We start from the raw sequence: 16,831 nt of genomic DNA, 5'->3' as shown, positions 1-16,831 counted from the left end.
TCAAACCATTAAAATATTATTATAAATTACATTTATGCTTAAGTTATGATTAAATATTTGCTTATATAATTAAAACTGAGTAAGTAAAATACTTTTAAAACTGCGTTAAAATGTAAGGATAGTTCAACATTACAATATTTTAAACAACACTCGATTATTTTAATATAAGAGACAAACATATGTCTTTGGGGTAAAATCACAGTGAAATATTATTAATACTGCTTTAAAATGTATAAGTAGTATATAAATTACATATTTTGTACTCCAGGTAAGATTAATTTTTTTTTTTTATATATAATTAAAACTAAGTAGGTAAGTAGAATAGTTACTTTAAGCGTTATGCTAAAATATGCATTTATACTTGAATTGTTATTTACTATTTGTTTATAAAACTCGAAAAGGGCTATACGAATAATATACAATTAACATGCATTAAAATGTATAAGTAGCGAAAAATTACAATATTTCATAAACTACATTTATATAGTTAAGATAGATTAAACGATCACTCCGAGAACTAGAAATAATTAAGTAGAATACTTTTAGTATTGCGTTAAAATGGAAGGGTAGTTAAACATTACAATAGGTAATTTATAAATTAAATAAAACACTAGATATTATTTCTAATATAAGAGACAAAAATGTGTTTGGTAAAATCACAAAATGTGTAACTTTGGAATAAAACGCATTTCTAAAATGCCTATCTATTTATACTTAAGTTAGGTATAAGTAAATATTTGTTTAAAGAACTAGAAAAGATCAAGTGGAATACTATTGATAGTGCTTTAAAATGTATAAGTAGTCAAACCATTACAACATTATTATAAATTACATATTTTATACTTAAGTTATGATTAAATATTTGTTCTAAACTACGTTAAAACGTATTGGTAGTTAAACATTGCAATAATTTATTAGTTAAGCAGAACACTCGATTATTTTAATATAAGAGACGAAAATGTCTTTGGTAAAATCACTAAATGCGTAACTTTGGAATATAACGCATTTCTTAAATAAACGTTCACACATTATGATTAAATATTTGTTTATAGAATAAGAAATAAGTAAGTAGAACACTATTAATAGTGCTTTAAAATGCCTAAGTAGTCAAACCATTAAAATATTATTATAAATTACATTTATGCTTAAGTAATGATTAAATAATTGTTTAAAGAATAAGAAATAAGTGAGCAGAATACTTTTAAAACTGCGTTTAAATTTAACAGTAGTTAAACGTGCAATATTTTAAGTAACACTCGATTATTTTAATATAAGAGACAAAAATGTGTTTGGTAAAATCACAAAATGTGTAACTTTGGAATAAAACGCATTTCTAAAATGCCTATCTATTTATACTTAAGTTAGGTATAAGTAAATATTTGTTTAAAGAACTAGAAAAGACCAAGTGGAATACTATTGAAAGTGCTTTAAAATGTGTAAGTAGTCAAACCATTACAATATTATTATAAATTACATATTTTATACTTAAGTTATGATTAAATATTTGTTTATATAATTAAAAATAAGAAAGCAGAATGGTACTTCTAAAACTACGTTAAAACGTATTGGTAGTTAAACATTGCAATAATTTATAAGTTAAGCAGAACACTCGATTATTTTAATATAGGAGACGAAAATGTCTTTGGTAAAATCACTAAATGTGTAACTTTGGAATATAACGCATTTCTTAAATAAGCTTCACGCATTATGATTAAATAATTGTTTAAAGAATATTAAAAATAAGTGAGCAGAATACTTTTAAAACTGCGTTTAAATTTAAGAGTAGTTAAACGTGCAATATTTTAGGTAACACTCGATTATTTTAATATAAGAGACAAAAATGTGTTTGGTAAAATCACAAAATGTGTATTTTTGGAATAAAATGCATTTCTCAAATACTAATCTAGGTATATTTAAGTTATGAGTAAATATTTGTTAAAAGAACTAGAAAACACTAAGTAGAATACTATTACATTTCTTAAATAAACGTTCACACATTATGATTAAATAATTGTTTAAAAAATAAGAAATAAGTGAGCAGAATACTTTTAAAACTGTGTTAAAATTTAAAAGTAGTTAAACGTGCAATATTTTAAATAACACTCGATTATTTTAATATAAGAGACGAAAATGTCTTTGGTAAAATCAAAAAATGTGTAACTTTGGAATAAAATGCATTTCTAAAATACTAATCTAGGTATATTGAAGTTATGAGTAAATATTTGTTAAAAGAACTAGGAAAGACTAAGTAGAATACTATTACATTTCTTATATAAGCGTTCACATATTATGATTAAATATTAGTTTATAGAATAAGAAATAAGTAAGCAGAATACTTTTAAAACTGTGTTAAAATTTAAAAGTAGTTAAACGTGCAAAATTTTAAATAACACTCGATTATTTTAATAAAAGAGACAAAAATGTGTTTGGTAAAATCACAAAATGTGTAACTTTGGAATAAAATGCATTTCTCAAATACTAATCTAGGTATATTTAAGTTATGAGTAAATATTTGTTAAAAGAACTAGGAAAGACTAAGTAGAATACTATTACATTTCTTATATAAGCGTTCACATATTATGATTAAATATTTGTTTATAGAATAATAAATAAGAAAGTAGAACACTATTAAATATACTGCTTTAAAATGTATAAGTAGTCAAACCATTAAAATATTATTATAAATTACATTTATGCTTAAGTTATGATTAAATATTTGCTTATATAATTAAAACTGAGTAAGTAGAATACTTTCAAAACTGCCTAATCTAATATTATTACTAGGTAATAATATTATAATAAACACACACGGCTAAGAAGTGTCATTTTTTAATTTCAAGAATTAATTGTCGAAAATTGCCTACGCGGGTAGGTATACAATAGGTGCATTAATATAATACGTTGTTCGATAGCACGATGAAACGTTAAAAAACCCGAAATACTATATCTAGTCAAGCGAAATGATTATTATATTATTTTAAACCATGGAGAATAAGAAGCATGTCAATGGCACCGCGTTATTGATTGATTACTGGAAACAATCGCGGAATGCTCGCAATGCGTGGCACATGAATATCTGATGTTCATGTCTAAAAAAGAAAAAAAAATACATTCATTAAAAAAAAAGTTTTACATTGATATTGTACACGATGTGAAATCTCAGATCTCTTGATCGAGTATCTCACCTAATAAAATATGTATAGGTAATTAATAATATAATATATTATAAAAATATATTTTTTGGAATAAAGTTCCTTATTTAATGTACCTAGGCACTATAGTTTAGAGTTAATCCATAAAATAAAATAAAAAACATGTACACGGTCGTTTTTTTTTAAATTTTCGCTGTCTAAGATCCTATAGAATTGAACTTAATACCTATTTTGTTTTTCTGTTCTATACCGTATATTGTTAATAATAATTGATTTTATTGCATTAATAATAATTTAATATATTATATTATTACAACTGACGAGCGTGTTCATGTAGAAGACACGCAAATGTTTTCCCTTATCTAATAAGAAAACCACAAATATCAGATTTTTTTTTTTCGCCTAACTACCCAAATACATTTCTTAGCTGAAATTAAAAGCCTTGTTGTACGTACAAAAACAATTTGAAAATGAGTATCGAAATTATAATAGGTATGTATAAATAGTAAAAATGTTTATTGTAAAAAGATTGATAATTGAAACAATTATAATATTATTCGTTCAAAATCGAATTTACGGTGATTTCGATAATAATTGTTATTTTACACTATTTGCACTAGATATTGTATGTATCATATTTATTACTGATCTCTTGTGTAATTATTGTAAAGATTTATTTTAAGATTTTAAAACTTTTAAAAAAAAAAATTGTATTCATTTAATTGGGTTAACGCGTAGCACTATCAGGCTAACATCCGGAATTGTATCTACATGCACGTTTCGTTTTTTAAATATATTATTCTTAAACGTTTTTTTTTTCACAATTACCGCTCTGTTTTGTTCTTATACTCTAAAACCGATTCTCCGGTAACAATATTTAGACAGCTGTTGTGCAAATAACGCGCCAACGTTACTTATACTACTACTTAATACTTGTACTACTTATTAATAGATAAATTCGTTGAATAATTATAACAAATTTCGACATTTTTTTTTTTTAATGTGTTTTAAATTTGTGAACACAATTTTAACGGGTTTTGCTTACTTGTAGACGATAGTCAAAAAAGTCAAACGTTGTTCGGCGTCGGCCGTCGGGCGACCGTCCGGAAGTGTTTCCGGTAAATTTACCACGGCGTTACTAAGCCAATCCATTGCTTTCTGGAAAAAAAAATGTTATTCAATATCGATAATAATTACAACACAGCAACAACAACAACTACAACGTCTTGTCGACGCAATTCCTTACTTCACCATCGTAGCAAAAAAGCTCCATGATGATTTCCATTAATTCCGGCAAAAGGCGTTCGTGTGGGTTGTACAGGGCCATATTCAATAAGCCTTCTATCAACTGTTCGCCGACCGCGTAGAACATTGCCATTATGTTGTTCCTGGCCGCTACGTCCAGCTCGATGTCTACCTGCGGGAATAAAAAAAATAGTCACCCAAACCGTCATACAATCACAATAGTCCAAGTCGTTTAAGACTTGGTTGTATTACACACACAGAATAAACACAGAAAAGAAACTATCCAATATACGGGTGGTCCTAGATAAAAATATCATGTCCGACATTTTGAAAATTTCCGAGAAATGGCCCCCGTGCAATGCTAGTGTAGGGAAATTTTTTTCCGTTTGTCCCGGCTAAACTGTTAAACAAATATGCGGAAAATGGTCGACGACAGTGCAGCCATAAATGACGGGGGAAAAAATAAGGCACATATTCTGGCGCATCACTGGCTGTGTTACGTGAATACGTCTGACACCATTTGTGCTCTACGAAACTGTTCGACAGCTCTATTGAAAATGCCTTGTGTGTTTATTCCGTGGTGGTTTTTTGCGCTGCTATTTACTGTGCGGCAATTTACTCGTCTGGGATTGCCGGCGGCGAACAAGTCTACCAAGAATTTGACTACCGCGGTGTTGGCGTATTTGTGATGGACCGACAACGTCGCCACACCACATTTGACGACGATTTCCAGTTCGGCCGACCGCAAAAACGCTTGGGGAAGCTTGCCGACGACCCTAAAAACCCAACGATTCGTGCGCGTAAGTATACACAACATTTTGCAGTACAATTATTACAATTACGTTAATAACGCGTGAACAGTAAAATATAGTACAATATAACAAGAGTAATTATGAAAACGTGTGGTCTGTGCGCGAACCTGTTGGCCATCCGGAAAAACCCGACGATAAAGTCCGGGTGATTTTGCAGACCGCCCTCTTGTCTCATCAACTGGATTGCCGGTTCGTGAAACGAATTGATCATTTTCAACAGAATCAAATGGCACTCTGCCTCCAGCACCTCGTTTTGGAACGACTCGGCGTAATCCTCCACCAAATTCGACGCAATGTACAAATAACAAACGTGCATGTGTTCCTTGTGCAAATTGGACAACTGCAAACGAAAAATATATTTGTTTTTGTTTTTTTTTTTTCAAACAATACAATATGTAGGTAGGCAGGTAGGTAAATGATGTGATAATATTATTGTGTTTAAGTCGTGCTGCCGCTCTTTTACTTGTGTAACGACCGGCTCCAGGAGTGTTATGGTTGCACGGCTCACCAATCCGGTCATGCGCTTAATACAGCGACAAATGTATTCCGTTATCCGAGCCTTGGTTTTGTATCTTTCGGATATGTTCGACACGAACGGCCACATCTAATCGACAACAAATATATCGAGATAAATATTTTTTTTTAGAAACTCGAAAATCGCCATAATAATTATGGTGTATCGCATTGTTATAAATATAATATTTTACAACCTCCACAACAGCGACTACGCATGGATCGTTATTGCGGTGCCTCTTGACGTGCAAGCATCTCAAAACGGCCAAAAGTCTCTGGATCCAAAAAACAGGATCGGCCGGAGTGTTGGCAACAGGGTTTGCCGGCGGGTCAACCTGTCAATACAAATTTTATATCATATACACTCGTATGATGTACAACAATTTTAGAAAAGAAAATGAAACGATTTTATTTCACTTTGAACGAAAAGCAATTATCGTTTCAAAAAAAAAAAAAAGACAAACCTCCTCGGCCAAAGCTAGCAATGGACTGAGTTGTCTCCAGCATAGGGTTTTCACTGAATTGTAACGATGCGCATCGGGTATTTCGGAAACAACATAAGCCAAGCCTTTTGAAAAATAAACAAACGTCACAATCGCTATAATAGTCGTAGGTGTATTCGAGAATAAAATACAAAATATCGTATACACTTATACGATAACTAATACCTTTCAACAGTCCAATCGATACGTCGTTCGACAAACCCAAGCCGTCCACTATGCCCAACATTTCAACGACACCGTTGATGTAGCGCACCATGGGCAGACGACAACTGTCGCATATGTTGTGCATAGTTTGGGCAATTACAGTGGCCAGACTTTCTTGTTGTATGCTGTACCGTAGGTAATTCAATACCGGCTCTGGACAAGACAAAAAAAAAAAAAGTTGGCAAATGTCGCTATGGTTTAATGATCGGTCGGTCGGTAAAATCGTCGGGGCCAAACAATTACCCAAATATCTGGTCTGAGGTCCGTGCGCGATCCAATTGCCGAGTTCTCCCAAAAGCCTCACCGACGTGTACCTTATGTTTATGTGAACCGTGTCCGGCATGTTTATTATAGCCTGGACCACTTTGGGCATCACGTCATTTTCGTATCTACAGAAAAACACAGAAATATAAACCAAATCGAGAAATCTTGTCGACTTATTGTTGTTATTTGACACTATTATTACGGTGATAAATTTTTGGCTGCAGCCTGCATGACGAACAGCGCAGCTTCCTTTTGGTTCCACGCTTCGTCGGTGGTCGTTTCCATTTGCAATTTTCGGTACATTTCATTGAACACATACGACGTACTGCCGACAACGCTTATGTCTTTGATCACGCTCGAACACGCCTTTCTAATTTCGGCGATATCGTCGTCTTTGTCCTCCGACAGATTCACCTAGAAAATCATTATTATTATTATTATTATTATTATCATCATAGCTACGCAATCGGCTTTGTAATATAATAATATTATTTGTCATTAATCATCATACTGTCTGGATGTCGATCACGCAATGCTTGTACAGCGCAGGGAGCAAGTTATCGAAATAATGTTTGTACAATTCGGTTAACTGAGGGTGGCGTCTGAGGTTCAACTCTTCGGCCAATATTGACCAAACGTGGAAAGTTACTTGTGCGACCTAAAAATAAAAACATACTTAATTTATTATGTTAAATTTTTGATCATTTTTAATATTATTTTTTTTTTTTAATTTACGAGATTCTATACGAGATTTCGATAAATTAAACATAATATGGCCATAATAGGCCTCAAGACGGCCCAACCGATTTTGAACTCGTGAAAAAAATTAGTTAATAAAAAGCATTTTCAATGTTGAGTTATGCCTTTCTGCAACGATATAGAATAAAGTATAAGTCCTATATAGTTTCGTAAGAACGTCTGTAAAGTTCCAAAAGGCATCATACTTTAAAATACACGTATGAACTTGTAAAAAACATAAAAAAAATTAGGTTAAAAAATACAAAGTTATCTGACTACTTATATTGTGGATAATTATTGTAATCAACGTTCGTTGTGGTTATAAAAAAAAAAAATTATAGTGTAAATTTTGGCTTGTAAACATTTTTTGTTTTTATATTCCTGTTTTAGATTCGCGTACAACGCGCAGGGTTGCCAACTGCGAGTGCGTGGCGTCGTTTAACGTATGTTCAATATACGTCTATTGAATTTAATAAACAACAGCTCTAGTAGGCAGTGGTTTTCGCATATTCATTAAACTCTTATAATAATAAAAACAATATCTTTGCCTCGAATTTATCGCTGTTTGAACACAAGAGTACTGAGTCGAACGTTTTGATTGCGTAATGTGGTTCGAAATTGTCTTCGATGGTTTTCAGTATCGCCGTGACGTTCAACACTTCGGCCAAATCCGTAAAGATTCTACTGTAGTTTTTGCATCTAAAACAAACAACCGATTATCGTATTGTCCAACATATGGTTTTGTGTTACTACAATACGTAGGTACACTTGGCTGCTTAAAAAAATGCATACTGTGTACTTATCCCCGTTTACCTTTCCGTATCGTCGTTGGTCACACACTCCGCGTACGCTTTCTCGAATTTTTTAATCGAAGACAAAACTTCGACATGCAATTCCGCTTGATCGTGGAAGTTGTAGGTCAGCGTACTGATAAATGCGATTACCGTGTCGGCGGCAATTCCGTGGATCTCGAGCGAACACTAAATGGAATGGGGAAGCAATCGTGTTTTTCACACAAAAGTATAATACCACAGAACAAACAGCAAGGAAACTATTCAATTTTTACATGGGCTTCTATGGGACGAGATAAAAATATCGTGTCCGACATGTTGAATATGATCGAGAAACGGGCAGTGCGCTGATAGGGGTGAAGGGAAATTCTCATTTTTCGTTCATTCTGACTAAACTGTTCACACTGCGGACAAACGCGAGAAATGGAGATGACATTGTTGTACGAAGTTCAATAAATTAACAGTGTAGTCATAAGTAGCGCAGACATTTTTAAAACAAGGAAATATCTGCGCTCTGGCGTCACTGCCCGTTTGTCAATATGTCTGACCGGTTTTTTGGAATGGCTCTGAGATTCCCTTCTGTTATAATTCTGTGATAATAGTGCAAGTTAATTCTTTGATTATTAATCATCATCAATTACATTGTTGGTGTACAACATGTTGAACACCTCGACCAGTACGGCGCTGTTCCACACCGTCGACGAGTACACGCAATCGATGTTCAACCAGTTTGCGAAACATTTGTAAGAAACCTTTTTCAACCGTTCGTCGTTGGGCTCGGTCTTGAGACACATTTCCAGAAATTCGTTGACGATCGGCACGTTCCGAACGAATTCCGTGTATAGCGGCATGCACCGGTGGACTGCTATGCGCATGCTCCGGGTATGCACTTCTTCGGACAACACGGACAGCAACTCGACAAGGAATACCGTGGTCATTGTTTCGTATCTCGATACGACTTCGGCGGTCGCGGTCGACCACGATCCCAATTCGATAATGACACGAGCCAACGCGACGCATAGCTAAAAAAACAATCACACTTATGATGCAAACAATTAACATGTGATTGACATTACCCCCCGATAATAAACACTATAAATACATTTTGTTCTCTTTAACCGGTTAATACAATCGAAAGGAAATGAAACACCATTTTATTCGAACGTTACGCTCATAGGCGTGGGGTCGTCAAATTTGCCACCCAAAAAAAATGTTCAACGTGAGGTTTTTGAGAGGAGGATTTACCGCTCACACCCTCCCTTCCACCGATTCGTGTAGTCCCATGTCGGTGATCGTTACACAGCGACAATAAATAAAATACAAATACCTATACACGTGTGGAGTACATTTCTTTCAAGGGAATTGTATGCGGTCGGTTTTTAAGGAGTTTTTTATAGGCAATGTTTAATTAAAAATAAATTGGTTTTAATAAACTTCGACCATGTCAAATGATTGACCGGTTAATTTGTATAAGAGCTTCGAGATATTATTTGTAATTTAAATAATATTATTTTGTTCCATGAGTAAAAAAAGCCATTTAAGCCGTATTTTAGATCCAAAAGCCAGACAAAATGTCCACTATCAATTGGATGGTCCAATTTCAATTCTGTAAAGATATTCGACTTGTTTGGCTACTTTATTATGACGTTATGTAGAAAGCCGATATTTATTTTAAAAAAATGTCAGCTGCTTGTAATTGATTAAAGTTAATTTTCAATTTTTTCAATATTAAAACCCAATTTTTTTTTTTGATTAACAAAAGCAAAAAAATCATAAATGAATTGTTTCCTTCATAACCTGGTAAAGTTGCCAAAGAACTCGTATATTTGTATTTACAGAATATTTATATCGGACCACCCTTAAAATGCTGTCTGGCTTTTTGGTTTAAAACGTAAAAAAAAAATAGACCGCATACAGAATCGCCTTTACGTGTGAACATGAAAAAGACATTGGATAAATTTGGGCGGATACGATAAAAAATGAACGGTGAAATTAGTTTTGATCAATGACAATAAATTTTAATTGTTTAACATCGTTACCAACATTAATGTAAATACATAAATCTCCCTTCTCCCGTCCATGGTCATAAATGTCGTCCCCAATTCGCCTATACGATCTTATATAGTACAAAAATTTGAATTATTCGAGTTGTTTAAAGAAAAAAAAATGAAATTATAATAACATAATATTATATTTTGTTGTACCTAGTAAATAAAAAAAATAATGACGTGTTTTATAGTCTTTTGTGTAAACACTAACCGAAATATCTGTTCAACTTATACTAATTATAACACCGCACAAAACATTCACTTGTGCGGTGTTATAGTGGAATATTTTCGCATGGGCAATAATTATTTCAATTAGTAAGCTATCAACGCAAACGCTTATTTTTCTCCTGAATTTCCTATTACAACTATTAAATAGCAAAACTAAAACTAGCCGAGTAGTTGTTTCGACATATCTTACTTGGATCGAAATTACGCGGTCATCGTCGTTGTTGACGTCGAGCGTTGCTAGATAACCATAAAGAGAACTTCGTACCGCTTTAAGAGACTCTGGCGGTATCTCGTTAGTTTCGTTTATCAGTTTTGATTGGATCGTTTGCGCCGCAAAGAAACACGAACCGTGGTTGATTTTTCGTGATATCAACTCTTCGGCGACCTTCCAAGCGAAATTCTAAAACATTGGGAAAAAACATCAATCGTCAAACAACCGGTACCGAGCTAACAACGAGGAGTTCGTAACGGCACTTGCCGATTTCTGCACATTTTCGAGCAATTGCGAAGCAGCCTGCAACTTATTAGTGCTACTTCCTTTGTTGTTTATCACGGAGATAGCGTCGTAAATCTCATCCAATGTCGGAGGCTCCTCCATAGTATCCATTTCCTGGGCGTCCATTACGTCGGGTAGCCTTAAATATAATTACAACAATTACTTAACAATTCGATTTCAGTTTCATTTCTATTTCAGTAATTTAACAATTACTTATTGTTAGTGTTTGTAATTTCTACTACGAGTGTTTATGCAGTGAAAGTATTATCCTCAAATCCTTAAGGGGAAAAAAATGTACAACTCTCGCAAGGCCTCGACAAAAACATGATTTCCGATAGCATATAGATCACCAGAAATCTTATCAACTATCCTTACGAAATTTTTTCGTATAACAATTCTATAGATCAGAATTAATCGTACACGAAAGGTTGTTTGATGGGGAAAATAGTTTCAAAAGTTCGGCCATCCATTTACCTTCTACGCCGAGAAAAACGCTAATAAAAAGTTTACATATATTCGACCATATATATCTTAATATATTATATACCTCAATAACATCCGGTTAGTTATAACTGTATAACAATAAGTTTTAAATAACAGACGAAGTAGTCCCAAATTTGTATGAAATATTCTTGATACCATTCTTATTACACTGTACGCTATCTTTAAACGTTGATAAACAAACCGAAAAAACATCATAAACCCTTTTCCCCGGAAAGGGTAGTGACTTTTTCATTTCCCTATTTTAGGCGTAGTCGTTTTTGGGCTTACAAAACAGACCAAAGGTGAATCTTTAGTTCTGTGAGCCAACGTAGAGGAATTAAGGAAGGCGCAGAGCAGCGCTGAGGAGCATCTGTGCCCCGTTGAAATAGAATTGTTTTTAATTTTCTACTGAAGATCTACTAGTTTTCTACTAGTAAATCACTAACATTATAATAACATGTAATTCGGAAATAAAATCCAAAAGCTGCGCGGAGCTTTAAATCGGTTTTCCGTTGCAGGGCTTGGGAAAATTGTTTGTAATTGCAACGGCAACGCCCCGGATACATCCCCGATAATAATGAAATAGGATAAATAACTAAAAAAAAAAAATACACATACGATTATTGTTCTGTACTCCTGATGTTTTCCACTCTGTGAAACGGTACGCGGTATGGTACGGCAAACGCCCGGTAGACCGCCCTTAAAATACCAACAAACGTTTATTATATGAAACGGTAGACTACGAAAAATTAAATTAAAAAATCGCAATATTATTATTGTTAAATTATTCGTATTGAAAATACAATTAAAATGGGGGAAAAAACGCGTACACGGACCGTAAGCGCAACTAGGGGGAGGGGGGGGTGCTATATAGCTACTTAATCATGCCCAGACTCTAAATAGCACCCCACAAAAAATTCAAACTCCATTCCTCGGTTTTTTACGCAACACTTTTCAATAACGTACTCGATACTCTGTTCAAATTGTTATTATTTTACAATAGTTTTGTTTTCAGATATATATTATTTTAAAAAATAATCTGAAGATAAGAATTATGTTTGCTCAGGTATACATAGTCAGTTAGGACCCCCTAAAATGTAGTTTTAGTTGCGTTTACGTTGTGTATTATTTTCGATATTGTAATGAGTAATTATTGTAAAAAAAAAAAAATGAATACTTACCTACGCGGCAGTAGGTAGGTACCTACCTACCTACCTGTAGAATATTATTCCACAGGTAGCAGTTGGTTAGCGTGACTATAAAGTTGTTCTATTGTTTGTCGGCAATACTTGTGTGATCAATATCGATTGTCCAACGACCAAGACCGAGACCGAGACCGAGAGCAGCCCAAGACCGAAGAGCGATTCGACGAGACAGAAGCAAACGCCACACGTACAGCCTCTACACTGAAAAGCCCTAACCGGGGCGTCAAGCACATACACTTTGTTTGCTTTCTATTGATTATTTAACAATGACGCACGGAGCGCTCTGCACAGATTTCGCCTATACAATTACATTTCTGCGCACCTTTGCCAGGTCAGAGCGTCTTGGCCAGAAAATGATCAATAATGGCCTCAGACGACTTTTCATCCGGGGTAGGTACGATCTGCCCGCAGAGAATATATTATAAAGACACGGAGAGCGCATACAGCGCTCGATTTGCCTTTCCAGCGGGCGCCCATTTTGCGATAACATCATCACGCGCGTCGCGTGTTGTACAACTAATAATTATTTACAACAATACTAAATATAAAGCCCATAATCGCGCATCCGGTTGATTTCTATCAAATATTAATGTATTTACCCACACTGTGCCTTACACGTTAATTTAACAGAACTTATAACATTTTACTCCTTATGATCAGCTACAGTACACTGTGATAAAATACAGCAATTAATGAAAGCAATATAATGTTACCTGTAGGTACACACAAAACATATTGTACAAGGATACCGATCTAAGAAAAAAAAATAATAAGTACAAACAATATTATAATTATTAACAGCGCGTCCGCTGAGAGGTTTTAATTTGTTATTGAAAATTTAAATTATTTACAATTTATACAGAATAATATGTATGATAAGTAAGTCTGGTGGCAATGGCAAAGTGACATTAATGTTAGAATAGGAAGGCTTTCCTATGCAGTGCCACCTGACAAGAATAATTAAGATTTTATGCTTTTAGCAGGTCCCTGGGCCATTGCCTTTTTATTCTTTGGCCAGTTCGTTGAATGGTTGGTAGTTTCAAGTCTTTGTAGAGGTTTTTGTTCGTTACATACCAAGGAGCATAGGTAAGGAATTGTACTTAGGCAAATTAGATTGTATTTGATAAAGTAATGTTATATATATATATATATATATTTAGAGGTTCTTTCCTCCCGATACGTTACCAAACAATATTAGGATTTACCCGGTCGTCAGTCGCGTCGACGTCGTTCTCGGATTACCGCGAGACCTTTTTAATTGTAATATTGGTCAATTATTTACAATAAAGTTTAACGTGTTTTTTTCTTAACAACTGTGTTTAAACATTAACCTCATTTTCCTCTACCACATTTACCCGCTGTTGCCTGCCGCTCAGACTTACAATAAATTTGTGTATAATTAACTTTTTGAAAGGAAAATAATTTGCTGACATTTTTGACTGGTCGATGAACAAAATCCTATAACATTTTAATTATTATCCGAGATAATGAGCGTCTTACGTTAAATTGATACGTATACATATTTTTCAATATCATCCGAAAGTTCGAGGCGTACGTTTCTCGTTATAATTTCTAAAAAAATAAAATTCTATCGTACGCACTTGGATTTCTATGTCGATATTGTAAAACTGATTTGAAATACAAAAAACCAGGTCACAGGTCTACTAAAATTATTAAAAATAAAAGTGATGAAATTGAATAAAATCACTTTCAAATAAACGCTTTGATATATTATATTTGTAAATATAGCACCTCAATTTAATACTTTCTAACTTTGCTGGTTTACACTGTGCTTGGTTCGGACTGTACTGGCTTGAAAATACCAACTACTTATTTGCATCGAAGCGTTTATTCGAAAGTGATTTTATCACTTTCGGATTTAAAAATTCCTGTAAACTTGTTACCTCCCCGTCCCCACTAAGCCCCAAGACTACCATACTCCGTCCCCACTATGCCCCGACCTCATTGTACTGGTTTTTTTTTTTTGCAAAAATCGATATACGTAATTTACAATATGGTCACGATCGAAGATTCTTCTGTCTTGCAAATTGATAATTAGAAAAACTATAGTATAATCAACTCGTGTTATCATTTATCACGAAATGACTGCCAATAATTTGGAGTTACTTAAATTAAATTCAGTCGAATCCGCAAAAAGTAGAGTTCCGTTCAAAACGACTTTAGATTAACAGTCAACTGTGACTTAATAAAATCTATATTCAGTTAATTATGTTGTGTCGACAAATTTGTTTTTATTAAATTAATAAAAATTAATAATGTAATCATCAAACTACGTCTTAAACGTTTTACTCTGCAATACAAGTTACAACCAGAATTGTTTTTATTAAACGAGATTTAAAAATAATATTTGAAACAATCTATGATGTATCAACTGATTACATTTCGGAGCAGATAAGAGCGAGCAACAAAATGTCGTTCGTGAACACGATGATGCCAACAGAACGAAATAACACTATTTTTTTCGTTTCTCACCGCATTTTTCTGGATTTTTGTGTAAAACACTTCAAATGTGGTTAAATTATATGTTTTTGGGGGTCGGTGATTGCGAATTTAATATAAGTTTTAAATTTCACTCAGCCTAAAAAAAATAAACGCCCAAGTAAAAGCTAAAAGGGGTACTTGAGTATTAAAACTTAATAGTATAATTCTGCATAAATCTACATAAAATTGTAATGATTTGATAAAACTTTTTTAAGTTTATAGGTGTTTTTGTTAAACTATACGAATAATTCTGCGAAAAACACCGTTTTCCGACAATTAAAGAAAAATTGTAGTGCCGAATTTTTTTTCCGTTTAATATGTTATGGATACATACGAGTTCTAACTACTAACAAATTTTCAACTTGAGGGTCTTAAAATTACTGCTAAGAAACCCACAAAAACAAAAAAAATTGCACTTTCCTTCTAGGGGGCAGGAAATAGGTATAATTTAAATTTGATACAATTGTCGGGTGCGGGCATACTAAATGAATATTCCTTATAAATTTCAACTCGACCCGACTCGTTTTCTTGAAATTATAGCCAGTAAAAGTTCTAACGTAAAAACTCGTATGGTTTTTTTTTGTTTTTTCAAACTATGAAGAAGTAAACTTTTTCTACTTTTACCCTCCGCCCCTCCCCATAGTACCAACTAGATACAATTTGTGTAATAATATGCTTCAATATACTCGATATTCATATACGTAAATAACAGCTGGTGATAACACATTACTTATACAGGAAACGCTGATCTTTTTTTTCTTTTCTTAATCTGTCCTAGATGGTTTTTTTTTAATTCAAAGATGTTTTTTGACAAGCGCGCGTCTGATCGCCAAACTATATACCATAAGTGCTATTGTTATCGGCCCATAAATGCTGCCTGATCAGTATATTAATAACACGTTGTAATCCCTTTTTTAACCACAAAAGACTAAATGTTTCAAACATCTGTGTGTAGAGTCATTGTTTACCATAGAAAGGGTTATTTTTTCCCAACCCTATCGTTTTGGTTTGTTTCTAACGGGTATTTTGTCAAACAAAACTACAAATAATACTCAAACGAGTTCGCGTTACAGTACATAATTTAATCCCAGTCACAAAATATGCTAAATATTGTGTACAGCCGACCCTCTTCGTGTAGTACGAATTACATGTTAAACTGAATAGAGGAAAGTGTCGTACATAAAATTTAATGTAGACATTTGACATTTTACATAGATATTTTAAACAACACAGTGAAAATATCAGCTTCAAAATGTTCTACTAAAAACGGTCATTTACGACTTTATGAAGGATTAAAAAATACTTTTTTGGAGCAAAATTTTTTTTGGACATTTTTGTTAGTCAATCATGTCAAAACCCCCTTGGCGGTAAGGGTATAGAAACGTGAGACCCAAGTGTGGGTCTCGTGGCGCTCAACGTGTTAAGGTACATTTATCGGTACAAATATCGCAGTGTTATTTTTGTAAACGACAAAAACCGACTACTGTCGTCGCCGTCACGACTTTTGGGTAATAATAACAATCACAGCTACTGATAACATTTAAAGTGGCCATACGGGCGGCGTACAGTGTACGGTTTAATCGTTACGACCAAAATACTTGGACGAAAAGACGTGACTGTCAACTCAAAAACCCAAACGGGTACATA

General features: G+C 33.6%; 1 protein-coding gene across 1 annotated transcript; it reads right to left on the bottom strand.

Annotated features, from left to right (window-relative positions):
• Positions 1–3,028: 3,028 nt before the first annotated feature.
• LOC126845008 (transportin-3-like) lies at positions 3,029–11,120 on the bottom strand. Its single transcript, XM_050583580.1, has 17 exons — positions 10,977–11,120; positions 10,689–10,898; positions 8,864–9,244; positions 8,245–8,411; positions 7,980–8,130; positions 7,205–7,351; positions 6,896–7,107; positions 6,673–6,818; positions 6,391–6,582; positions 6,187–6,290; positions 5,917–6,057; positions 5,718–5,813; positions 5,317–5,549; positions 5,017–5,173; positions 4,399–4,569; positions 4,198–4,310; positions 3,029–3,089 (listed from the first exon to the last, which is right to left on the bottom strand). The coding sequence occupies exons 1-17, from the start codon at positions 11,118–11,120 to the stop codon at positions 3,029–3,031; spliced, it is 2,826 nt and encodes a 941-aa protein (XP_050439537.1).
• Between the last annotated feature and the right edge of the window lie 5,711 nt (positions 11,121–16,831).

This window comes from Adelges cooleyi, unplaced genomic scaffold, assembly GCF_023614345.1.
Source record: "Adelges cooleyi isolate 19-005CV unplaced genomic scaffold, UGA_ACOO_1.1 ACOO_flye_CR_arks_rails_tigmint_CR_PRNA_651, whole genome shotgun sequence".
Taxonomy (NCBI): Eukaryota; Metazoa; Arthropoda; class Insecta; order Hemiptera; family Adelgidae; genus Adelges; species Adelges cooleyi.
Note: the sequence above shows the minus strand (reverse complement) of the source record. Positions and strands in the feature narration are given on the sequence as shown.